This window comes from Tympanuchus pallidicinctus, unplaced genomic scaffold, assembly GCF_026119805.1.
Source record: "Tympanuchus pallidicinctus isolate F22 unplaced genomic scaffold, pur_lepc_1.0 scaffold5, whole genome shotgun sequence".
Lineage (NCBI taxonomy): Eukaryota > Metazoa > Chordata > Aves > Galliformes > Phasianidae > Tympanuchus > Tympanuchus pallidicinctus.
The window spans coordinates 56,242,084-56,268,514 of record NW_026294769.1 but is presented as its reverse complement, the minus strand read 5'-3'; the positions used below and the strand labels follow the sequence as shown (position 1 = coordinate 56,268,514).

Sequence of the window (26,431 nt, the reverse complement as noted above, 5' to 3'; positions counted from 1 at the left end):
CTGTTGAGTAATTTCTAAAATCAGGCAACACACTACGTTTTACAAGAAACAGCAGTCGGGTATGACATGGGCCTGTTTTTCACAGCATGCTGTCAGGACTGGACATCATTCTTACTTACAAAACGAGCACAAATCTTCTAGCAGCCGTTGCATCGTACCCAAACTAAGCATTCCAAAGAGATAGTACACAAATTGTGCTTGTAGCTGCCAGAGAAAGCAGTGTGTCCACATGAAATGCTAGTTGTTTGTCCCAGAACCTTGGGGTGTCCATCCAGGCCACTTGCCTTATAGAGTGAAGAGAAGCTGGTACTCCAAGGACTTGTCATGAGGATCCCAGCTCTGCTCAGTTTTACCGCTTCCCTCTTTGCATTGCTTGTGTGAGAAATGAGGTGCTTGGAGAGTTCAAATGAGTACAGCTAAGTGAAGAGTTCCCCTCTCCTATGGAGAGCACTGGGAAAGTTGGCTTTCTTCTAAAAATGAGCATAGAGCTTCTCTAGAACTTGTCAGCAATAGCAGTGCAGGCTTCATATATACGACAGTTTTCTTTATGCTGAAATGGCTGTGAGGGATAAACCTTATGCTTACAGGTTCAAAGAAACAGAATAGTTTGAGTAGGAAGAGATCTTTACAGATTATCTGGTCCAACTCCCCTGCAATATGCAGGGACACCTACAGCCAGATCAGAATGCTCAGAGCCCCTCCAGCCTGACCATGAAAGTCTCCAGAGATGGGCATCTGCCTTCTCTCTAGGCAACTTGTTCCAGTTCCTCACTGCCCTGATGGTAAAAAACTTTTTAATTATATCCATTTTCTCCCCTCTTTTAGTGGAAAACATTTCCTCCAGGAATGATATTTTAATTCTGGGTGGGTTGAGTAGAGTCACATCCACCATCTGCCTGGTGAGTGGCATGAGTGTCATCAAGAATAAGAGAGGATATCATCATGGCTAAAGCTAATTGCATTCCTGTTGGCAAGAAACTTTTCAGGTGAGGGAGCAAATTTTATGAGTTAGGGTTATGGCTGAGCAAGTAGTCTGGATTTTTGGACCACTTTAGGGGCAACTGTTCTTTCCATACCTTGCCTGCAGCATGAAGAATTTAGTTGGGAATACAGGGAAGAGTTTTTAGGAAAAAATAGCATAGATGTTGCCTTAAACTAGAATCAAAAGGTTATTTTATTTTGCTAGCCCTGAAGTTCATCATGTCAACGTAACTTCTCAAACAGAAATCAAGCTATGACTCATCTGAATGAAGTTGTGAGACACAAAGATTTGTCTTCCTACTAATTTTCAAAAAATACGAAATTATTATGAAACGTTTTATTTAAATTATCTGTTTAAAATCTTTGCAAAATAAAAGTAACTTTCTGTACTGTGGTTTGGAAAGGATCTAGCTGCTTAAGCAAGATCCCTTCAGATGTAGGGGCTGTAGGTTGTGCCATATGTCACTGGGAGGATATTTGTTCATACATTCACAGGAAAATCTTGGGTTTCAATGACAAATTCCTTTAATGTAGCAATATAGAATGAAGAATAGAAGTGGCCTCAAACTTCCCTAAGCAACAGGGAGCTAAAACCATGCCATATGTCATTGACTTCCACAAGCGATGCTGAGCAACAGAAAATCACCCTGTTCTGCAGTATTACATGCTGCCCCTAGTCATTAACACGAAGCAGATGGCTTTGTTGTTGATTAGAGCTGGTTAGAATTTGAAATTCCCGATCCACATGAAATTTTGACATTTACATTTATTTTCACTACGAATTGGAACAAAACATCAAAATTTCCCAGTGAGATGGAATTTAAAAATGATTTGGAAACACCGAGTTATTTCATTGCACTGGTAATACATTGTGTTATCAGTAATGTCGAAACTATGGTAGTACAAAATTTAACATCTAATATAAAAGTCAAAACAAAATTAATAATAATGGCACCCTGAGACTTTTAGCTTTGTTAAAATGAAATGATAAAGATAAAATGATTAATTCTGACATTTTTCTAGAATTTTTTTCTGAATGCAACACATTTCCACAAAGCATTTTGACATCAACTCAGCTGCACTGTTGGATGGAAATGAAAAAAAACGTTCACCTGCTCACAAGCTCATCTTGCAGATACAAGGATGTAAGAATTCTTAGAAACAATGTGCACAGTGAAAAAATCAGTGCTTTCTCTGCAGTTAAAAAAGTTCTCTGAAAGCCGTTCTCAGAAATTCTTACAATCTCTATGAAATTACTTCAGTCTTGACTGTCGTCTCTTCCTTAGGTCCCTCATGTTCAGACACACTGACAGTGCTAGGTGCCGTCATGGCCATTCGTATTCATGAAGTGGGAAACTCCAGCATTAACTCTGTGCATCATGTTTCCACCTCCTTAACAAGGTTCTGGTCCTGGCTGCCAAGACCTCCCACTCCCATTCTCCTGTTGCTTACTTTCCCTGAGAAAGTTCCATGAAATTTCTTCAGTATGGAACAAAAACCCTCAGTTGCTTTCCAGGTAGAACATCATTTCTTTTTCCATCTTTAAACACATCGCGTTTGGCAGTTAATGGCTCAGGATTTTTCAGTATCATGCTTTCATTTTATCTGTCAACACCAAGTCTCTGCTGTGGGGTAGGAGACCATCTGTTAGCAATTTTTTTAGGGTAGAGTAAGCACAAATGTCACTCTTTGGGAGTCACATGCTATTTATTTACCAAGATAAAAAAATCAAGATCATGAATTCACATCAGCTTCTCCCGTTACTTTGTGCAACAGTAGCTTTCTGCTTCAGTTTCCACTCCCTCCCACCCAGGTACTGCATATATAGTTACATAAAGGGACTGCGTGAGATGTAGGACAGATTAGAAACCCGATAAAGTTGCTGCTAGGTGAATTTGATGACGGTTCTGCTTGGGTGCACTGGGGAGGGTTATGTTACTGCTGGTGAGTGCCTTACACAAAGGGAAGGAGCACTTCAGAAGAGAGAAGAAACCGCGTTCGATGCAGCTGAGATGTGAGAATCAGGATAAAGGCAAATTGCGGCGAGGCAGGCGAGGAGGAAAGCTCTTCTAAAGTGCCCAGGCACTTGTTAGGCTTCAAAATAAATGGTGTTATTTTCTGAGAGATCTCAGCTTGCTGATTACAGACGCTTTTTGAGAAGCTGCCTATTACACAGGTGTCCAAATAGAAGATGAGCTTCTGCTGAGAAGGCTGAGGTAAACTGTGGTTGAAAAATGTGACCTCGAGCATTTCAGAAAACATGGTCCTGAACAGAGTTGTTAAACAAAGAAACTTCAGGCTCTAAGTTGGTCTCGTAAAAGAAGACAAAATCGCTGTACAAAATGTGTGTCATTCAAATGTTGATATATGGTCTCCTTTGGAAGGAACACCCTGAGATAAAGCCACTCCAGCTGGAACAGACTGAGACATTCTGCCAGCTCCCCTGCAGAGAGCTCAGCACCGGTGTTTATAAATGCTGCAAGTGTTCCGTGTTTACTGAAACTGCTGAATGCAGCAAAGTCTGGAAAAACATCCTCCTAAGGATGGTCATCCTAATGTACTGTGTTTGCAAGGTCTCTGCTGTCCTTGGTCTTGAAATATTGGGCAAAGGCAAGCACACTTCTGCAACAATACTCCTCGAGTTTGAAGAAATCAAATCTATATAAATATATGTCTAATGCACAAAAGGGTCGTCTCAAGTCTGCCAAGACAAAGAGTTAGTCATGGTAAAGACCTGAGGTGGCTCTATCCAGGATTAATGAAAAAAATCAGTATTTTATTTCTTACAAAGCCTATGGTGAACTGCCATTCCTCAGTTCTACATAAAAGAATAATTATGAACCAAAAAGTACATGCATGTCATCATGATTTTTATTGCAGTGGGTCCTTAAACAATGAGGGAAAGAATGAAATGAAATAGGGAGACTCTTTGGGAGCCTGGGAAGAGGTCTTAGCTAAATTTGTGTGAGGTCTTCTTTTATTTGATTTCTGTTATCTTTTTTGTCTCCATATTTCTCATTCAGCACCAGAAACATTACTGTTCAGCTGTGCTGGGTGGGTGAGGCCTTTGCTGGGCAGCCCTGTAGGATGACTAATCAGCACATACTGCGTTATTTTTCACACAGCTCATAGGGTGATGGGTTTCTTCTCACTTACCAAAGTACTTTGGATAAGTCCCAGGCACACAGCCGTGCTCCCCTCACATGCATGGGGAAGCATAGGGTTCAGGCTCGCTATGTACCCCTTGGAAGGTCATTGTAGCGCTTGGGAAGGTGGACTTCTTTATGCACAGTTCCAGCAGTCACTTCTCTGGAAGTCTTCACTACTTGTCTAAGCCTATATGAAAACAGGGGTTATACCTAACTGAGTAGAAAACCTTCCTAAAGAGCTCTTGTTGAGCTGCTCTTTGAAGTGGTAGAGATTGAAAGGTATGGAGCACAAGTCTTATGAGGAATGGCTGAGGCAACTGGAATTGTTCAGTCTGGACAAGAGGTGGCTCATGGTGGCTCACATTGCTCTCTACAGCTGCCCGAAAAGCAAGGTGGCAAGGTGGGGGTCAGCCTCTTCTCCCAGGTAACAGTGATAGGACGAGAGGTGATGGCCTCAAGTTGTGCCAGGGGAGATTCAGGTTGGGTATTAGGAGACAGTTCTCAGAGTGAGGTAGTGCATTGGAAAAGGCTGCCCAGGTAGGATGTAGAGTCACCGTCCCTGGAGATTTTAAATAGAAGCGTGGATGTGGCACTGAGAAACATTGTCAGTGGGTTGGTAGTTGGACTGGATGACCTTAGAGATCTTTTCCAGCCTTAATGATTCTGTGACCTCACCATCTGTGTGGATTGACTGCTCCCCAGGCAGCAGCAAGCAGCTGACTGCCAGCAGCTGGAGAGCAAATCTGGTTGATGCTCCTGTGCAACCCAAACCTGATGGATTGAGATGGCGAGACAGAGCCCGTTATATGAGCAAGAGCAGGAATAGTTCTCTGCAGCAGATAAGTTTATATGAGCAGGGCTTTAAAATGGAAAGTGTTACCGACCATGAACACAAGTGCAGTTACTGCACAACACTTTGCATATCTGCATAATGCAATCTTTCCCCTCAGCTCCTAATAGCAGAAATACACCTAGTCATATCTTCCTGTACCACACGCTCAGCCTTGCAGGAAGCAGTTTGGACTCAGACATCTGCTCTGTGCAAGGGGGCACAAGGGCATTAACCCTCTGAGCGCTTGTGTCTACAGCACTGCATTGCTGAGAGTAACGTGATGAGCTCTTATCTAGCATCTGCCACTGATTCTGAAGATCCTGATAGTAGTGCATTAGCATTTGTTGACAGGGGCAGTGCCTTTCTGCTCCTTGTCCTTTCCCACTCCCCTCTCCAGCTCTCATTGCTAAAATGCATGAAGGAATTATGATAAAAAGAAACAGGAGATGATGTGGAGCAGCTGTAACATTTCTCTGCAAGGGTAAATCTGCAGGGATAAAAGCCTGGGCTTTTGATGTTCAATATCCATAAGTGTCTCCAAGTTTGCAACTCATGAACACTGTGCAGCTGCTCCTCCTTGGGCTGCCCACCCTGCTTCAAGAAGAGCCGCAAAGGTTTTGTTGTTACTTCTTGTCCTTGGTTTCTCTTGGGGGCTGTAGCAGGAAACCCAGGAGCGAGTGCTGTTCAAAGGGCTATTTCTGCAGGGGAAGGTCCCCTTGAGGGGCTGAAGGACAATAAAGTTCTACTCTGTGCTGGGTGTTTTAGGCATGGTGTACTTGTTATGCTGCACTGCAAATCTGTTTACTGCTCTTCCTTGTGAATATTCATAACAGAATGTCAGATTTTTTTAATGAATCTTGCTTGTGAATTTTATCCATTTTCCTGCTGTTTGCCAATATCATCAGATAAACTGAGAGCAGCAAGGCTGAGAATTTTAATCTGCATGAATATTTTTTGAGGTCCCTGTGTGATTTGTAGTAAGTTGTATTTTCTTTCAAAAATATGTTCTGAGGTACTGCTCCAAAAGAAAATAAAATGGAATAAAAGCAGCAGAAGGGTTTGTTGCCCAGTCAGGGCTGTGCTTGGGAAGGCTGGATCAGCGCCGATGTCCATCTGTGCAGTGTGCTGCGCTGCACCGAAAGGTGATCCTGGAGAAACCCATCACTACTTTTGTTTGTTCTCTTGGAATTGCCATAGCATTCTGATGGTCGAAGAGCTCTGTCTTCTGTCTTGTGAAAAATTTCACAGCCAGGCCTGATTAGACCTAGCTCTAAATACTTGATGTATGGAGCATTCTCTACGCATTTCCTACAGTAACCAGCAAACAGATTCTTCTCATAGCAGTCACCCAGCAGTGGCATTTTCCTTTCTGATCTTCTGTGGGCTGAAATGAGATTGACCTTTCCAGCCATAAATCATCACCAATACCAAATAATTTGCCAAATAAAATTGTGATGCCTCAGAAATAAGGCATCACAATATTATTGTGTCGTGTTGTCCCACACAGCAGTCATTCACATCCATTAAATCCAGCATTGTTGTATCAGAGGGAGAAACTGCAAGTAAACATCATCATTAAAAAACAAATCTCTTTGTTTTGTATACCTCCAGTATTTATTTTTCAGGATTGTCAGTGCTTTACTTTGCCATTGATTGCTATTCACTACTTACTTGCTTTAATTATTTGCACCTCACAATTTATTAGAACTTTGAGAGATCTTCAAGAGGTGATAAAATATGGGGAAAATGCCTGAGCAGATTCAGATTTATTTCACTCTTTGCATTTATTGCTGCCATTGCTGACTGGAAGTCTCTTAGCTCACTGTGCTCTGCCCATAATGCAATCTATCCTGAAGAGGCAGGCAGCAGTTTACAAAGTGATTATGGGGATCTTTGAGTGTCTTCAAGGATTTTCTGTACTTGGTTGCAAAGGCATTTTGATCTGCTGTTGATGGAATGGGCACAATAAATCCCATATTTGTGGTTCCTAGAACAGGACCTATTAATAACAAACAAATTGGAGGGCAAGGACCATGAAACAAATTGATTGCAAGTGGGCTCAAGAATAATTCTATGGCTTTTGACTGTGTTGCCTGGTATCACAGTGGCTATGAGTTTCTGCCCCTTGCTGAACCACATACTATTTGTTCTCCCTTCATGACTGGAGAACAGATTTCTTTCTGATGGCAATGTTTTGCAGCTACCAATAAAATGCAGTGCATTCTGTTATCCTATTTTTTTCAGTTCCTTGATAAAAATGCATTATCAGCTATAAATGCATTGTTTTGTGGTCTGAAACTCAGTGTTGGGTATCTCATGAAGGCCAGAGACCGGATACTATATTCATAAGACTCCAGACTGGAAGTGTGCAGGCTGAGTTCTGCATTCTCAAATGTTTGAGGTATTAAAAAGCAGCAAGGGATTATGCTGCTAATGCCAGCTCACTCCCACTACAGCTGGCTTGTGCATGGTTCAGAGATCTTCCCTCCCTCCTCCAACGTCTGCAGAACATGCAGCCCTGGGGCTGTGGGGCGGCTGCAGGCTGCAGGCACGGATAGATGCTAACTGCTGTGGGATTTTGCTGGATTGCTTTTGCTAAACTGATGCTGCTTTAAACTAAGACTTGCCGTTTCACTTGCCCAGGTGCTTTTCTATCCATACAGAAGATCCTGCTCCTGCCATTTTGCTTAGCACAAGTGTGTCTAATGTATACTCTGTGTATAATGTATAATCTGTATACTCTACTTGCTCCATGCTGTTTAGTGGGGATCCCAACCAAAGCCCACTGAAGGCAACACAACACTCAGCTGTTGGACTGGGTCTACAGAACAGGGACATTTCTGACATTTTCAGGGTATTAAGATCTTAGATGACTGAAGGACTATATGGTAGGTTTTCATCAGGAGGAAAAGTAATAGGAAAAAATTATCTTTGAGGTAGCATCTTCCACTTTCGAAGTGTTTTGGAGATCCTTTGAGAAGAAAAGACATCATTTGGATTGAGCTAGTTGTGCAGACCCTGGAGGTGGGCAGAAGATGGAGGAGCTCCCAGCAGGCAGGACTCCTCAGTGTGTCAGCCTCCTGTTCATGAGCAGGGAGCATCCTCTCTGTCAGCTCTAGGGGCTCAGACATGCAGCTGGTGGAGCCTGTGGAGGCATGGGCAGATCTAAGATGGATTCCGCCATCTCATCTCTGAGAAATAAAGCTTTTAGGTTGCTGTGGTTCAAGAACATAGGAGACAAAGGAGGCAGTCCTCCAGCTGCCTTGAGGAATTCAAATTCAACTTCTTTCCACAGGAAGTAATAAACATCAGTTAGGGGGAGCCCCTATTTCTCTTTCCTAGTGTCACATAGGAGAGGCAGGAGCTGAGCTTCAAATAATAGTACATTTCTCACTAGCTGCTGCTGTCACTTAATGATTCTGTTTTATTCTATGTTTTTTAAAAGTATTATCTTGATCTAGAAAGGACATTTTACTGAACATTCATTTGCCACTCCAGGCATCGTTCGTAAATCCATCTCAGCAGCTCAGAGATTCTGATCTGACAACAGCGTGGGAGTCTTGTATAAATTATTTTGCAATTCTACTTAACTTGTCCACACATCAGATTTTAGTTGTGACTGTCATTCCCCTGATAAATTCTCAGGCAGATTTCTGTAGACAAAGCGTATCTTCCCACAGTTCAGGTATAATGCTAACCTTCCAGGAAAAATGATGTGCTGTCCTTTGGAGCCAACACACTCAGACTCTGAGACTTAAAATCCAAACACCTTCAATCATTAGTAAATCTGCTGCACAGTGCGATATGTAGCAACTTGCCTTAAATAAGATATAATTAAAGTGATTTAACTGAAATGGTGGAGATAAAAGATTTTTTCTTAATGGTTAATTTCAGTAAAACGAATTTCCAATTTTGTTGTCTAGATGCTTCATTTTTTTCCTCTCCCTTTTTTAAAAAAGGTTCATTTTCAAAGAGTCATGACCACCCAGGCTACTATTACTCAGTAATAACTCCATTTTCTGGCTACAAGGAGAATTTTATACAAGCAAACCAAAAAAAAAAAAAAAAAAAAAAACCAAATACAAAAACAAAAACCCCTCATCGTTTGGGGCAGGGGAATCCACCACTCACAAAATCTTCCCAGATTTTATCTGCATTTGAAATCAAATGGGAATTGGTCCATGCCGAACAAGAGAGGCAAATTATGGGTGGTGCTGACTGACTCGTGAAGATGTGTCGAGAAGTTCTTTGGAGCTCCTGGTTTCTGTGCCCCTGGTAGGTGCACTCTGATCCCATTTTGGAGCAAGTAAAAACAATTATTTGCAGCAGCCTGCAAATAAACAAACAAAAAAATAAAATAAAATAGAAAGCAGCTTTTTGGGGTAAGGTCCGTGAGCCATTTGGGTTGGCTGGAGGATGTGCTGCAGCAAACAGCTACCAGTCAGCATGCACCTCACATCATCCATTGCTTACATGGTGATTTAAAAGGGAAAGTAGGATGGCAATAAATTCAGTGCAACAACAGTTCTCCATGCTGTGAAAGTGCAAAATAAATAACATGTAGGAGAGGCTTGTTAGTTTTTTCAGAGTGTGCTTGTAGTAGGAGACGCTGTAAAAATTTTCAGTTGATTCCCAAGTGCAAACCATCGTCAGAAAACTCCAATACACTGCTCTTTTGCAGCCTTCAATCTAATTGTTATTAATAATGTCAAATGTTAATAACTATTATAACTAAAATGAAGGGTTTTTTTTCCTCTGTAGGTAATATTTGGACACCAACATGGGAAAGCAAAACAGCAAGCTACGCCCCGAAGTCATGCAAGATTTGCTAGAAAGTACAGACTTTACAGAACACGAGATCCAGGAGTGGTACAAGGGCTTCTTGAGAGACTGCCCGAGTGGACACTTATCCATGGAGGAGTTTAAAAAAATCTATGGGAACTTTTTCCCTTATGGGGACGCTTCTAAGTTTGCGGAACACGTATTCCGCACTTTCGATGCCAATGGAGATGGGACAATAGATTTCAGAGAATTCATCATAGCCTTGAGCGTAACATCAAGAGGTAAACTGGAGCAGAAGCTGAAGTGGGCATTCAGCATGTACGATCTCGATGGGAACGGCTACATCAGTAAGTCAGAGATGCTGGAAATCGTACAGGTACGTGCTGCTCAACGGCACCCCTTCGCCTCCCTCATTCCAAAGAAACTATGGAGCGATGCCAGCATGAGAGCTGGGTGAAAAGCTGTGGCAGCACTGGGGGTTGATGTTCTGGGTTCTCTGTGTAATGCTTGAGTGTAAAAATGCTATTTCTTTTGGCAAAGGTTTGTCGCAATTCATCCTACAGCAGTAGATATCCAAGCTAAGTTTTTCTGAGTGATACACTGCATATGAAGCTCTCCTCCAGGAGCTGTGCTGAGCCAGAGCAGAGCAGTTAGCCTGCTGATCAGTGTGCTTCTGCCCTCTGGGAAATCACTGCCAACTAATTACAGTTAATTACAGTTGGACCAAGCAGGTATCTTAGATTAACCAGCTAGCCTACTTTTAAGAAAGGCAGGCTCCCTCAATAAGAAATCTGCTTTGAAATCATGTTATGAAAAAACAGCCCGTGTATTTTAAAACACATCTAACTGTCTAATTCCAGCATGGTCTGCATACTTAATGCAGTACCAGATATCTTCATATTAACTTGCCAGTAGAGATAAACCTTCTTTGGATAGATGAAGTTTCCATACACTACTTTTTGAATGCATTTTTTTTGTGTTGTTAATAGGAGTCCCACCTCATTCTGTCTTTCTCTAACATGTTTTTGTCCCAGAGGAACATCACTCCATCACTCTACTCAATGCTTTAAAACATTTTTGGTACAGTAGTGCATTTACACAGCTTGAGTCTGTGTAATGCAGCATTGCTCAAAAAAAAAAAAAAAATCATGTTATCAGATCCTTCATTTCATTGGGAATTTTGCAGTGCTCGCTATGTACTGTATTATTCAGATTTGTATTTGTACTAGAAATGAAGGGAAAAGAATACACACAAATTACAGCCTGTGATAGCAAGCTGTGTGTATGGAATCAGTGTAATGTGTGATGCCCTTGTCTTTCTGTCAGGATTTTCTGTGTCCTCCAAACTGTAAAAACACACTTCTTCAGTAATAACAGATATGTGGCTCCGTTGCAAATGTAGAGTTCTTGTGTTGTATTCCACCAATTTTATTTTGTGTTCCAATTCCTGGGGTAAGAAGCAGGGCTGCCCCGAGTGAGCAGACACCACCCAGTCTTGGTGCAGTGGAATATTTGCTTTAGAAGAAACTCTATTCCTTCAAATCTTCCACTCCCACGGGCAGGGTAACAGGCTGCCAAATACATTTTTTCTAGCTATACTTCTCATATACGAAAAATAAAAAGAGAATCCCCAAAGAACTAAGAAAACACAAAGCAAAGACCAAGGGATCCCAGCCCTAGCCAGTGCCTTCTGCTTGGGAGGAGACAAACCAAAGGCTGCCAACAAGTGTTTACAGGAGGCCTAAGTGCCCAGTAGCAACATACATTGCCAAATAAGAAGGTTTACAGATACAGAGAACAAGGATACAAGTGTGTTCATGTCAAATTTGAAGTATGGATGGCTGGAATCTCTGTGGTGATCCAAGCAGGGACCAGCAGAAATAGCAGCTTTTCCCAGTGACCACAAACCTACTCACCAGCGTGCTTTGAGGCTGAAATGCTTGGCCTTCTTTGTCATCATCTTGGTATCAAATTATAGCACTATCTTTTACAACCATGCTGCATGCATCTCAAAGTGAACCTGCAGTGTAGGAGGCAGTGGGAGCCCTTAGCTCCTCCCTGTTGGGTAGGATTAGCAAGAGAGTGGTGAGGTGCTGGAACAGGCTGCCCAGAGAGGTTGTGGATGCCCCATCCATCCCTGGAGGTGTTCAAGGCCAGGTTGGATGGGGCCCTGGGCAGCCTGGTCTAGTATTAAATGGGGAGGCTGGCAGCCCTGCCTGTGGCAGGGGGGTTGGAGATTCATGATCCTTGAGGTCCCTTCCCACTCAAGCCATTCTATGATTCTATTATTCTATGACTTGTTGCATGGTTTCTGAAAGTACATTCAGCTGAGATCTGAAATCAGGCAGGAAGTGCCATTTCTTGCTTTATCAAGAGGCTCCATTGATGTACACTGATCAGCTTTATAAAAAAGCAGCTAGTAACTATCACTTTCATTTATGAAAGATGATCATTTTTTTAATATGGAAAGACAGGATTCTGTATTGAATGTCTTTGTGGATGCCCTCAGCTGCTGACTGTGAAAAACACAACTCTCTAATATCTCTGCTGTATGTCTCAGAGGAACCTATTACAAGTCCCTTATCTAGCATACATTTGCATATTGATATAGCAGAGTTTACTCTGTTTTCATCTAGATTCTTGTTTGAGACAATATATCAAAATGAATGGAAAAAAAAATGCAACCAATTTAAATAGTAGTTTCCCTGAAAAATGCTGCCCCTACTTACAGCTCCAGGGTGCCCTGGGATTACTGCATTTGAAATAATGTGGAAAAGAAGCATGGAAAGCTTCTCATCTTTTTCAGTCTGTTTTCTTTGTGCTTGGAAAGCTATTTCTCCACAGCCATTTTCTCTGTAATGCCGATAGTTACATACGTTTTCCTTCTTAGTACCACTAACAGCAATATGAGCAGAACCTTTTGAAGCCTCTCTAATACTACTGCCAGTCACAGCACATCTGCAATGTACTGCAGGAAGAGGCTTCATAGCCTGCCCTCCTGATTGACCTTGCTACAGGTTCTACTGCTCTAGAAATGCTTTTCACATCTCTCATGTGTTTACCCATAATTCTAAATCTCAGAACATTCCAAAATAACAGCAATCCAGGTAGAAGCTTTGTTTTTATTCCCCTGGCTGAAACTGGATGTATTTGGCAAGAATCTATTGCAAATAAAATTCAAATAAAATATGGAAGCCCTGCATTGGGGGTGCATTTTATTCATAGTATGGAATCATGGGATTCACATTAAGAGTCCTAAGACAAGAGGCGAGAATAACACTTCCAGCTTAATACAAAATGAAGTACACCCATTTCACCTGCTGGGCCAGGAGGAAACAAAAGCTGATATGGGAAGAAGTAGAAGCTGATACAGCTTTCTGTAAACATAGTATCAAAAATCATAGAATCATAGAATCACAGAATGGCCTGGGTTGAAAAGGACCATAATGATTATCTAGTTTCAACGTTCCTGCTATGTGCAGGGCTGCCAATCCCAGTGGGATTAATAGGAAAGCAATTTTTTCAGGTTCTTTATTCACTTTGTGAGATTTCTAGATGTCAAATTAATTTTGATTGAGGAAAAAAGATTGCCTCAACATTTGTGCTGTCATCATGCCATCACTGTAAGGAGCACTTCAACACTTTGCCAGCTCCAGCAAGAAATCATAGACCTCAGAGAGATTTCTGGACAGTGTTTAGCAGTGCCACTGGCTTTACACTGAGCAGCAGCTGGGAGCAACGAGTGGTGAATAGGTGAGACTTGCTCTAAAGCACCCACTGCAGATGATATAAATGCAGGTGGAACATGACAGGGAAGAGCTCAGGGAAGAACCAGACAGTGGATGAAAGTGGAGCCTGTGATTAGTGGCATGCAGGGGTGCATAGGAGCTGAAGAGGGCGTCCTGGCAGAAGTCCACCTGGGAACTGATAAATGACCAGCTCCAAACCTTGCACTGTGTACCAGGTACCGGTGGCTTTCTACTCCTGTGCCGTGAGGCTGAGCAATTGTTCTCCATGTGGATTGGAGCTCCCACAGCCTTTCAGTGCCAGATTATGCAGCCCAGGGTTGGCACAGCCAAGTTCCACAGGGTAATTGCATGAAACCCGCTTCCTTCAAGACTCGCCTTTCAAATCAGTAATAAAAAGCTCTTTGTAGCTGCAATGAATTAATCTGGGGCAAATCTCTAGATTCTGAATCAGTTTTAGCTGGCTTTTACTTTGGGAAAACTTCCCACTGAACTTCTGAGTAAGGACAGAAGAATTTGTCCAGAGGAACCATTTTCAGCATGAAAGGAATGCTTACTATGTTATTCCCATCTGGCTTTCCTAGAATATCTCATCTGTTATTCCCTTCACATGCCTCTGTGAAAAGGACCCTGTGGGATGAAGTCATCTTGAAGAGGTTTTTTTTTGTCCTAAAAATCTGCAAATTCTTACTATGGTTACTTTGACCAAAGTAAACATGCCTGCACTGCTGCTCCAGGGCATTCCTCCCACACTTTCAATACAGACTCTTTGCTTTGCTGTCCTCTCACCCTGAGCAATGGAATGACCTCTCCACCTCTTCCTCCCTCAGACAAAAGCTAGACAGCCTAAGATGCTTACACATGGCAGTTTTATGAACCTCATCTCTGCTCTAACCCCTGAGAGGCTCACATGCTGATCGGGATGAAGCAAGTGCAGATTCTTACTGACCGCCTTCTCCTTTGTTTTTTCTTTTCCTCTATTCCCTCCTTCCTGCATCTCCTTTATCCTGATGTCCACTTGCTCCCATGTTCATCCCTTCTACTATTGTCTTGGTCATCTGATAGTCAAGGCTGAGTGGAGAGCATCCCTGTCTGTTCTGCAGCTCGTACTATTGAACCCTGAATTCCTTGGGATCCTTTGGGCATTCCCGCAGCCTAGTTTATGATGATTAAAAGAGTGTTCACCACCTTCCTATTCAGCCAGCAACTGACCATGCTGAATTGTTATTCTACCATGATCTGTAAGCAGCATTACAGTCTCAGGAGATGGCAGATGAGGAAATCTGCAGCCTCGGTTTTGGTGGCATAACTGAAAGAGCAGATGTTTGACTGTGCTGAGCATAAGTGATGAATATTTAATTAAACAGATAAATGCCTTTCTTGGGGTGTTTATGCTTCAAGTTATTTAAAGGCTAGGCAATTTGAAAGGTGAGCTGGCTCTGCCCTCAGAGAAGAAGCCAGTGAGATGGCTGAGGCAATGGGTGCTCGTTGGTCTGCATGTAGAACGTGCTGCTCAGCAGTGTCCTCCAGCTGGTGAACCACTCTTGGGGCTGTTCCCTAGGGATCCTCGACCAGAAGATTGGAGTGTGGCAGGCAGAGTGCTTTCATGGATAGAAAGTGAGGCAGAGGAGCTTCAGTGAGCCTTCTGGGTACTGCAACAATGATTCAGCCTGCAGGGCAAGAGGATGAGGTGAAGAGATCATCACTGCTTCTTGTTTTAAAATTAACATCACTTCTCTTCTAGGGGCAGCTAGGATCACATGTGACAGTCCATGCAAAGAACCACAGTGGGTGGGACCAAGACATCTGTTCTGTGTGGAACAAATTATGATTGGTGTTTTTCTAGCTCTGTAGGCACACAAGAAGGCCATCTCATTGCTGGCCAAGCCTTCCTTATTTTCAGAAAAGGTGGGGATGAGTCATTGCCCTCCCACAGGCAGGATGCTGACTGAGGGTGGGGAAGGCAGATGGGTACACAAAGTGGGGTGAGGGATAGGAGAGGTGAAGATGGAGCCAGAGTGGCTGAAGTGCTGAGAAAGGCCACGGCACTGAGAGAGGCTGCAGGACTGAAATGGGCTGTAGCACTGGGCAGCCCACAGCATGAAGGTGGGCTGGAGCATGGGACAGACCCTCGTGGTCTTTCTGCTCCCAGGTCCCAGGAGCTGCCACTGCCTAAGTGCTCTCCAAGTGATAAATTCATCCAAAGGCTGTTCTCATAAGGCAAAATGTAATCTTGGTCCAAACTGAGATTGTGTTTAACTGTGACTAAATAAGGAACCACTTTAATTCCTAAATGAGTATCCCACTGAAGAGGGCAGCTGCCTAGACTTGTGTCTCCCTTCAGCATCTACAGAATATGTCCCAGCTAATGTTTCCAGGGTATTTTCTGCCTGTTTCGGTCACCAGGTGGTAACCATACCACTACACTGACCTAATGTGCTTTTTACCAGCTCTTTGCTCGTGTCATATCACACAGGCAATCTATAAGATGGTTTCTTCTGTAATGAAGATGCCAGAAGATGAGTCAACACCAGAGAAAAGGACAGAGAAGATCTTCCGCCAGATGGACACCAACCGTGATGGTAAGCTCCCTGCAAGATGCCATCAGACCCCTCAACCTCACTGCTCCTGCTCTAGCCTTATGGGCAAAGCCATGGTGCCTAAGGATTTCTCCTCACCCCTTTGTAGGCAGGCTGCCCTGCTGTCTCTGGGACTTAGAGCTGTGTGATGCTCAAAAACACTGCTCAGAAACCCACATCCAGTTCTTTAATGTTTCACATGATTTTTTTTTACTTGTCAGTTCACTGATTTCACACTAGGAGATGATAGTCTCAGAATAAACACCTAAGTTTTTCCACTGAGGAGTTGAGCATTGATTTGCCTGTATTTTAGGTTTTTAAAAACCTTTGCCCTTGTTGTCTGCTCTCACCTGGTAGAGTGGTTGTTGAATCCAAAACAAGTGAAACTTCCCTGCATTTCTGACATGCAACTCATCTTCTCACTACTCTGTATGAAAGTAAGTTGTATTTCCTTAAAAAAAAAAGAAAAGAAAAGAAAAAAAAAAAAGAAGTTATTGAACTATGGGAAAAATCAGTGTGGCTGTGGCCTCTTTTCAAAAGGAGAGGTCTCTCCATGGTCTGTGGGAGGAAACACAAGCCTTGTGTGAGATTCTCAGGTGACTCAGCCTCACCTCTATCATAACCAGGGCTTGAACGTTTGGCCTTAGCTCAACCCTACCTCAGAGTAGGAGGATTTGGGCACACTCCTGCCTTTCTCTAAGGCATCAGGAACAAGATGTTGCTGGAGGAGATGTGACCCCATGTCTTCTCACCTGATCAGTGCTTCTGACTGCTCAGCACAGAAAGTGCTCCTCTGCTGGTGCAGCCACCATCCTCTCTCCATCCTTCCTCCAAACCAGCATTCTGAGAAAGCACCCACCTGCCGTGCACCCCCAGGGATTTCCCTTGCTCCCTGCCACTTTCCTTCCACCACTCTTCTCTGCAGGCTTGGCAGGTGTGCAGTGACCGTCCATGGATGCTAAGTCAACGTGTCTCTTTTCTAGGAAAACTCTCCCTAGAAGAGTTCATCCGAGGCGCCAAGAGTGACCCATCAATAGTGAGACTCCTGCAGTGTGATCCCAGCAGCGCCGGGCAATTCTGAACCCAGTCTTTGGATGAATTATGTATCCGCTTTTTTTTTTTCCTTGCCAAACAACATTCATGGTAGTGTTGCCTCTGTATGGCCAATTATGCCTTCTTTTGTGGCATCTTATAGCTTCTTTTGTTGTGGATTAATTATAAGAATGCTGAATTGCTCTTTACAATTTGTCCAGAGCACGAGCAGTACTGTTTTAAACAGATATTGTGGTGTTATCATTGTTTTAAAGATTTTTTTTTTTTAACGTGTCTGTTTTGGAAAGTACACTTGAGAAGGACAAAACCAACAACAAATCCTTGGCAACAAGACATTATGACAGGTTTTGGGTTGCTGCTTAGTAGCTGAGTATTCACCCAGAGGACCTGAAAGTGTAGCTGAGATTGAAGCAAGAGAGTTATGATGGGGTAGGACTCTCCTGGGATCTCCTCTCCTGCCCAGGAGGCACCAGTGAAGCTCAAAGACAGGATGATGAATGTGCACGACTGGTGAGGGCTGCACTGTCTGCACCCCTGCACCTACGCTTCATTGTTTCAATGCTGTGAACATTTTCAATGTTGTAAAGGAGAAGGAGGAGAAAAAAAAATAATGCAATCAACAGTTTTTCCTTGGTTTACAGTGGCTCATTTCACATGGCTTTATCTGAAAATGCACCAATTTGCAGTCCTGATCCCAAAATCCACAACTGACGATACCTCTTGCCATTTGGGGTCAGCAAAGGCAGACATGGATATTAAAAACTGGGTATTGACAACGAATTTAAGGGAGATACATGTTGAATGTGAAACGTTCAGGTTAGTAATAAAGTAGTTTCTGCTAAGGAGAGCGGGCATTCAGCCAAGGAACTGATGTACACCTGCGAGTGGCTAGAACCGAAGAAAACCAGCTATTTGGAATGTTCTCGTGTAGCACGACATTCTGGGGGTGTTTTTGTCTCTCTCCACATAGCTAATGCAGTTTCCAGGCCTGCTCCTTGGGGAAGGCTGTCATCAAAACTTGTTTTAAGCATAAAATTGTAGCATTTATATTTCCTTCATTGCAGTGAAGTTCAAAAGTCTGTACTAAAACAAGGAAATGGTACGCTTTATGGTATATTTATATATATAAAAATTAAAACAAAACAACAAAAAAAAAAGATCAGCTCTGAGAGAAATGTTGAATGTTTATCATTTCGCCTAGATGCAGGAGTTCTGAAATTTGCTGCTGCAAACCTTTATCCTTCGGTCAGAGTTGCTGCTTTCCAAGCTAGGACGCAGACATGGGATTTCTTGGTAACTGTACGAGTGCTGCTGCAACAGAAAGGCTTTAGTGACTGGAGGCATTACGCTGATTAAATTGGCGTTAATCTGTCATTAGCTGAAGGCTGTTCTGTGATCCTGCTGGCGAGGTGTCCATGTGGGCAACGCGCAGCCATGGGGAGCCGTGAGCTTGGCAGTGTGACCTTTGCCTGACAGGCAAGGTTGGCGTTTTGTCAAGTGACCTTGTAGATGCTAATCCCCAGTAGCCTTAATTTAAAATAAACTAAGTAAAATAAGTCTGCTCTGCAGATGATGATTCACTAACTAGAAGTCGTGAAAAAGTAGCAGTGTGAATAATTTTTTGTTGAACACTAGGTAGCATATACAACTAAGAGAGAAGAAATTCCAAGGCTTAATTTCTCATGATCCTTTCCTTTGCCAGGTTGAATATGCAAAGCATATTAAAATAAAATGAAAATAAATTTAAAATGGCATTGCTAATCAGTTGTACCAAAACGATTGTGAGTGGCTAATTACATTCAGTAAATATGTTCAGGCACACACCTTTGTCTCAAAGGACTGCAGAAAGCCAACCGAAAGTTTATTGCCGTGGCACTAATTAAAATCCTGAGCAGAGGGGTGTGGGGAAAAGTGAGAAGGTAGAAGCACACAGGTGCACAGGCATGAACAGCTTGCAATACTTAGTGCTTTCAGCTGTTCTGAGCATCACAGGCACATTTTGCACTGATTCTTACAGTTGATGAAAATGTTCCTTAGCTCTTGCTCTCTGACCCTCATCAGATACCCTGTGAACAAATCTCACCCTGCAAAGGAGACCCTGAGCCTCCCTTTCCCTAGGAGAAACCTGTGTCTGTCACCTCCCCACTTGCTGCCACAAGCAGAGATTCTACAGAGCACCTCCAGGCTCAGTGCAGGCCTCCAGCTCCCCAGCAGCCCAGGCCCACAGAAGCTGGCATTTGCTGGGGATGAATCTGAAAATGTGATTGTAACTTTTAAAACTTTGCGTCTTATTTAAGTGTCTGCATTCCATCTCTTTTCAGTTTCCTGAGACATTTCTGGCCCAGAACCTCATCTCAGTTTGGTTTTCTTGGTAGTTTGGAAATTTCACGTGTTGGTGCTGTACAGAGTGTGTGTGAGAGCACAGCCTGCAGTGTGACCGCAGACCAGTGGAGATGTAATGCTTTCCACAGCTCACGAGGTCTGGAAGAGTGAGAGGTAGCTTACAGCTGCAGAGAACTTAGCTGGAGATGAAAGTATTGTATAAACATTTAGAGACTGAACTAAAATTATTCTTTTACCTGACTACTGATGAGGATTGGTACTGTTTTAAACTATTTACTGTCCCTTTCTTTCCCTGCATCTGTACTTTCAAAGTGAGCAGTAGCTGAACTGGTTATGGGAGCATCTGCAGGCCTCAGAGCAGCAAAACTGCGGTGCTGCACACAGCATTGGGGCTTTCTGCTTTGCTGCCATTAACGTTTGCAGTCATTACTGCTTTTACAACCCTTTTGAAAACAAAATGACACACCCCATATAAGATAACACAGCAAGATAGATGCTTTCAAGAGATCAGTTAAAAATACTTCTGGACAGGAAGGCTAGCAGACTGTATGTGCTATTGCATGTCACCTCTCAGTTTTGTAGACACATTGTCTAATAGTACTTTTGTGTGGAAAAGGTAACCTTCACTCATGCATCATCCAAATGAGTTAACGAGTACTTTCAGCTTCTAGACTCTATCCACAGAAAATGCCAGTCCCATTTTTTCAGCATTCCCAACTTGCCAAGTTCTGGGCCAGAAGATGCCAAGCAAAGTTCATGGCTTGTGTTACTTGCAGCCCTTGTAAAACCAGCATGTGTGTGTTGTTGTGAGCTTGAGAGGGGCCAAGGAAAGATCTGTTCTGACATTATTTGGAGACCTTTGAGTTCGAAGCAGTAAATGTTTCTGAGATAATGGCGCTGTGCTGTTCCTCTTAGCAGCTTTTAGGATTTTTACGTTATTGCTGAGGCATTATGTCCTGTGTTGGTCTCTGCTAGAAAGCATGACGTCCCCATTTTCAGGACGCTGCAGCTTAAAACACTAAGCCAGAAGTGCATGGCTCCTGTGGCTGGAAGAGGTCTGTGTGCAGAAGCAGTGCCGGGGGGCACACAACGTGCTCACCCATCCCCAGCCCCCATGAGCTGAGCTGTGCCCTTCTCACTGATGGAAAACGTGTAACGCTGGGGCTTAGCCTGGTTTTCTTGTACAGCAGACTAAGTTAAGTCGTATTACTTTGCATTTGCCATGGGCTGAAAGCACATGGATGGGCAGAAACCTGGGCTAAGCTGACTCATGGAAACTCGGTGAGCGGCGGTAACCTGATGTCGAGCCCTAATCCACAGACTGAGCTGAGCTGAGCGTGTGGCTGCTGGCCACGCACCGCTCGGTACATGTGAGCAGGGCAGCACGGTGACAAGTGGCAGGTTCCCAAGGACACGTGGCTGTGGGAAGGGAACTCCCACATGCAGCAATGTAGCACAGTTGGGATAAAGGGAGCACCCTCCTAAAGTTTCCTTTTGAAGCTTGGTGAAGGGATGTGAAGTAAAATGAGCTGACAGAGGGCTGGGTGAGACCTGTCCCCAGCGCCGCCCTGCCAGCACCTCCTTGTGTTTCTCTCACAGTGCTGCTTAGGTTTCATTCAACCAGGCGGTTTTCGGGCTCAGGAATTTGTTGTCCAGGAACTGGTGCAAGGCCAGTGGAGAAGAACATTCTACCTGCCATTTGCACAACCACTCAGATGTGTGTCATACTGGGTGCGATCTCATGTAGGAGTGTGGAAGTGGAGGAAGGCAGTTTCCTTGGTATCACAGGCAGAACATGCGTTCAGAAACACAGAGAAACTTGGCAAGCTCCATGCAACTGAGCAGTGCTCTGAGTTTTCCACTGACTGTGCAGCAGGCAGACAGGGTACAGAGCAGCGGCACGCCAGCCCCACAGCTCTGAGATAGGGCTACCACAGCATCTTCTAACTGAGCAGCTCTGTCGTGTGCATGTAGTCGGAGGTACTAGCAAAATACTCTTTGAGCACCTTTAGCATGAATGTGCAGCTGCAGAAGCAGAGTAGCTCTGCTCTTCCTTGCATGGCAGCAGTCAAGCTGTTCACTGTGCCCCAGATAGGAAATGCCATATGCTCCTCCTGGGAGCTGTTGGTTCCATTTCTAAGTATAACTGCAGGCAAACCTTCCAGACAGGAGCTTTCCTCTTGGCCGTGGCGGACAAGGGGGAAACTCTATTTAACTCTCAGAGCTGGGGTTACAGTCTGCAGGCAAGTGAAGGTGAGAACAGCTGTTTCAGGTGCGTTGAAGAAAAAAAGGGGCTGTAGATTGGTGTGGAAGGCACTGACATTAGGAATCAAGATCATCACTGGAGTGGTTATTAGATCCTTCTTGCACTGAGAACAGAAAAACAACATCAGATGTGAAGGGACCTCCTTGTCCTTTGCAGAACTCATCCCTGGTTACACTGGGTGTCTCAGCTGGCAACATCCCTTGCTCCAGCCTCATTCTTGTTGCTGTTGGTTCTAAATTCTTCACACCAAGATAGGTATTGTTTCAGAGATAGGGATTTTCACAGCATGAGAAATGCTTTCCATACCTTAACCAGAACCAGCCAGGCAAGCCAGACGTGAGAGGCTTCTGGGAATACATAGGTCAGATCTCCTCATGGCTCCCACACGTTGCTATTTAATGCGTAGTTGGAATCAAGATATCATCTGTAAAATGTTGGCTAGTGCACAAGAAGCAAGGGAAAAAAAAAATAGAACTAGGATTGTCATGAGAAACGTGCAAAGACAAGAGCAGTGACAGTGAGTTGCATCACTACCTTTAGACCTGGTCTGAAGCCCAGGGCGGAGCTCCCCATTAGCTACAGGCAGCACAGAAGAGCTCCTCTGTCCTTTCCAGCCCACAGGACCACCTGGGCCCCAGGTCACCACAAGCTGAGGCTGGAGACTTGGAGTCTAGGCATAAGGATGCCATCTGGTACCCTTCCCATTGCATTCACTTGCTGCATGGCTCAGACACAGCTGAGGTCCTTCCCTCTTGCCCTGATCTAGAGGCAGAGATGCTCCCACCCTCCTGGGACAGGCACTCAGGCTCTGAGCCTTGCCCCATCTCTCAGCTGCCATTCCCACCCTCTCTCTCCAAATGAATAACAAACATGTGCCTATGGCAGCCATAGGAGCCAGGCTTGACTCAGAACGGCTTCTGTTTGTTTCCCAGCCTCTGGCCCTCCTGCATGCACCTTGCCAACTACACTGTTTATTTACTCTTATTAAGCAGTGGTGGTATTAAACATTTCAAGAACACGCCGCACCTCTGGAACAGTGTGGTTCTCATTACCACTGATGTGTTTGCTGAGGCACTGCAGGCTGAACCTGACCAGCGATTGCCTTCTGCTCACATGGCTTATTCCACAGAGGGCTGATTTCTCCCTGCAGGAACAGTGTCTTCCCATGCGTCACCATTCAGCATGCGGTGCCCTGATGCTGCCTGGAGCATCCAGATGCTGTGGTCCAAGAGATAATTTTGGCAGAATAGAATAAGGTCAGGCAGAAACTCTTCCTGCCGCCTGTCCAAAGCATGTATTGAGGTGCAGCCTCCGCTCCTCTGCTTGCCAGGACTGGGTCTGAGCGGTATTCAGGGCTGGCCTCACATTCCCCCACTGAATGGGATGATGGCGATTAGTAAACCCACCTGAGAAAATCCTCTTAAATTCTTATCTTCCATGGTGTTGTTAATTGGCGGCACTTAGAGGGAAGATTAATGGATCCCACACTGCTGCCTGGGGGAGAACTTGGAGTTCCTTGCCACCAGCACCACCTTTTCATTCCCTACCATGAACTCTCTCCTGTTTCCAGGACAACCAAGCAGTTTTTATTAGGATATGAAAGAAAAGCCTAACAAACAAATAACCCCCCCCCAAACCAAACCAAACCCCAGAGTTTCGATGTGATGAGGGTCTGAGGGAGCTGACTAATGCCATTGCGCAGCATGTCAGCCATCAGAGTGCCCTACAAGATCATGTTTCTTTGGCATTTTCTGGTTGATTTCCTTATTCATCTTTCAGTTGTTTTCTTGCTTTATTATTTATTTTGGAACCTCCTCGATTCAGCCTGCTATCACTCAGCCCCTACACTGGCAGAAATCTTGGTGCCAGAGCATTACGAGCAAGGTGGGCTCGCAGTGCCTACTAAAAATGAAGTGCTTAGTGAAGTTAGGGATTATTTTTGTTGGCACATTTCCTGCAAGCAGACTGAGTTGCATTTCAATATACTTACTTCTATCGCTTGCTCACTCCAATTCCATCCACACACTCTGGTAGTTTCTATTTGTGTATTCAGTGCTATTTTGCACTTGAACCCAAGGTGACTGCTGTGAGTACGTTCTGACAGAAGCACTTGATCTCTTGATTTTTAAATATTGCTCAGTGAATAATATAATAGATGGAAAATAAAATAGATGTAGATTTGACTGTGTACATTTGGACAAATAAGTCTGATGCTGCAGAGGTTAATGAGTGTCCAATAGCTGAATGAGTCCAAGTGTCCCATTCCCATTGAGTTCGTGGCCATTCCATAGGGAGAGCTCTCTCACCACTGCCTCCAGGCTGCTCCTGCACAGCAGCGTAGAGCAGAGGTACCAAACCCAACTTTAAATAAGCTGCCACGGGCAGACTCACTGCAGCAGCACGGAGTTCAGCACATCCTGTGTCTTGGCAAAATCAAATACCTCTCTAGAATTCTTTGTAAGCAAACCTACATATCCTAAGAAAGACTTTTGCAACTCAGAAAGGAGAGGGACAGCTATGAGTGAAATGAATTTGGTTCACATCGTTTTCTTATGGCTGTCTCAAACTGTTTGTGCCCCACGTGTGGTTGCCTATAGCTATTGTGATGTTCTCACTTCTCTCTCCACTTCTGTCATGTTTTCCTGCGGTGATGCTCTGAGACTCCAGCCGATGCTCACTGGGCAGAACCGCCAAAGGGACACCTGGCAGTGGTACCTGCAGGAAGGCTGCAGGCAGCACTCGGGCTTTGTCTCTGTGCTGTTGCATGCTGTAGGAAGGTGTACTCGCAGTGACATGTGAACCCCACCCCCACAAGGAGAGCAGATGACCAAGTCATAGGAGGAGACCGTGTGGCAGAAGGCTGTGTCTGTGTTTGTGGCCCAGCACGCACCCCGTCCCCGCTGCTCGGTGCCAGCTAGGACTCGTCTGAATTTTTGGTGTCACAGCAAAGTTTTCTTACGCTGAAACGTATTTGCATCATGCAACTTCCTCAGAAAAATACCCAAAAGATGATCTCTCTCTGACTGCCCTCTCCTCTCGAGAAGCTCTTCTCTTCTGTACATATGATATGCAGAATGTATGGAAGTCTTTCCAGCGTTGGTTTGCATTTTTAAGACTGTACTAATTAATGTGTGATATTATTGTGTTTTTGTAGTGGCATCTTTGATGTAAGATGTAAAAAGTATTGAAAATGATTTTTTCTGTTCTCGTTTGGCTTTTAGAGCTAGCACCAAGGACTGCATGCTCACTAGGAACAGCCTTTCCAAGGGCTGTAACTGCACACAGCGCCGTTGTTTGACGTGTAGTACCACGTTCCCATTTTCACAGGGGTCAGTTCTGAGTGGAAACTTCCCGAAAAGTCTGAGCTTCTGGCTTTCTCTCTCTCTCAGACTCGAGCTTTTGATTCACAGGCAGATGTGAGACCCACACAGCAGTCCCCAGCCCTTGTCCCTCCCAGCAGCACCCAGCCCCGCTGCCGTCACCTCTAGCTGGGTTGACACAGTTGGCCGCATCGGGACAAGAGTTGGGACTAAAGTTGCAATGTAGTTAAATGTTAGCCTGAGCCGCAAGTGTGAGGTCAGAATCCCATTAGGGTGCTTACCATAGAGTTTGGGGTCAGTTCCTGTGGGATGGGGCCATCTGAGGGCTCTGATCCACATTTCTAGGCAGGCTCAGAGGGCCTTGTGCCCATCCTGCAGGTAGGGCTGGCTCTGAGAGAGATGCTTCTCCCGATTGTGTCCTGGGCCAAAAGGCAAGACATGCTGCAGCTTACTGACCCCTCTTCCTTTCTTTTTTAACTTTATGAAGGAGAAAGCAGCTCAGACTGCACCTGACAAAGTGACTGACTTCAAAGCATGTTTTTCTTCATTATATAGACACTCAACAAAACAGCATTGTGTGGTTAAAAGGCGCGTTTGTGATAGTTTCTTTTCCAGTGCCAAAATATATAAGCAGTATTGTTTGAAGGGAAATAATAAGAATTTTTTTACTGTATTGTTATTACTGTTGAACAAATATTGTTTTTAAATGTTAGATTTTGAAGAATTTTGTATTGTAAACTGTTCTGTGACATGGTGCTTTTTCATACTGGAACTATTGATTGCACCTAAATATGAATTATTTTGTTTTCTTATATAAATATGTAACCTTGAACAATCTCAATGACAACCAACGTACGGTGGATACTGAAGGTTCACGCAAATTCTCCTACTGAAATCCCCTGAGTGTTCTTTCCTACTAATAAATATTCTGCTGCAGCCAGCTACGTGGATGTGCTGTTCTTCTCCAGCCTGGAGCTCCACGGCCCCCTCCTGCCCACGGCTGGGCTGTGTCCAGCTAAGTCAATTTCCAGAGCTTAGTGAGGGCTTAAGCCATGCATGGGCACAGGCAGCACGTGGCAGTGGGAGGGCTGCTGGCTCCAAGGGCGGCTGTTTCCTCCTGCAGCCGCAGGCATTTGCTTTAAGCTCCTCACATTTTTACCTGGGTTAAATTTGGAGCTGGGATTAGCACCAGGATGCTAAAAGTAGTTTAAATACCATTGGGAGGTAATTGAAACCACTGCTTGTTTCCACCTCAGATCAATAAAACCCACCTTATTTGTGAAACAGTGTGTTAATATCAGCTTGAAAGGGACCGGAGGGTGCTGGCTGATGGAACATCTGCTCAATGGCCCACCCCAAATCCAAACCCAGTGTCTGAGC

The 26,431-nt window shown here is 44.2% G+C and overlaps 1 protein-coding gene across 1 annotated transcript in view; it reads left to right on the top strand.

Annotated features, from left to right (window-relative positions):
- The window catches only part of NCALD (neurocalcin delta), a 48,405-nt gene extending 22,414 nt beyond the window's left edge, over positions 1 to 25,991 (top strand). Inside the window, exons 2-4 of the mRNA XM_052704770.1 lie at positions 9,724 to 10,120; positions 15,967 to 16,072; positions 17,053 to 25,991. Coding sequence (XP_052560730.1) covers positions 9,743 to 10,120; positions 15,967 to 16,072; positions 17,053 to 17,150 — 582 coding nt within the window. The 5' untranslated portion in view covers positions 9,724 to 9,742 and the 3' untranslated portion in view covers positions 17,151 to 25,991. The remainder of the gene's footprint in view (positions 1 to 9,723; positions 10,121 to 15,966; positions 16,073 to 17,052) is intronic.
- Positions 25,992 to 26,431: the final 440 nt, after the last annotated feature.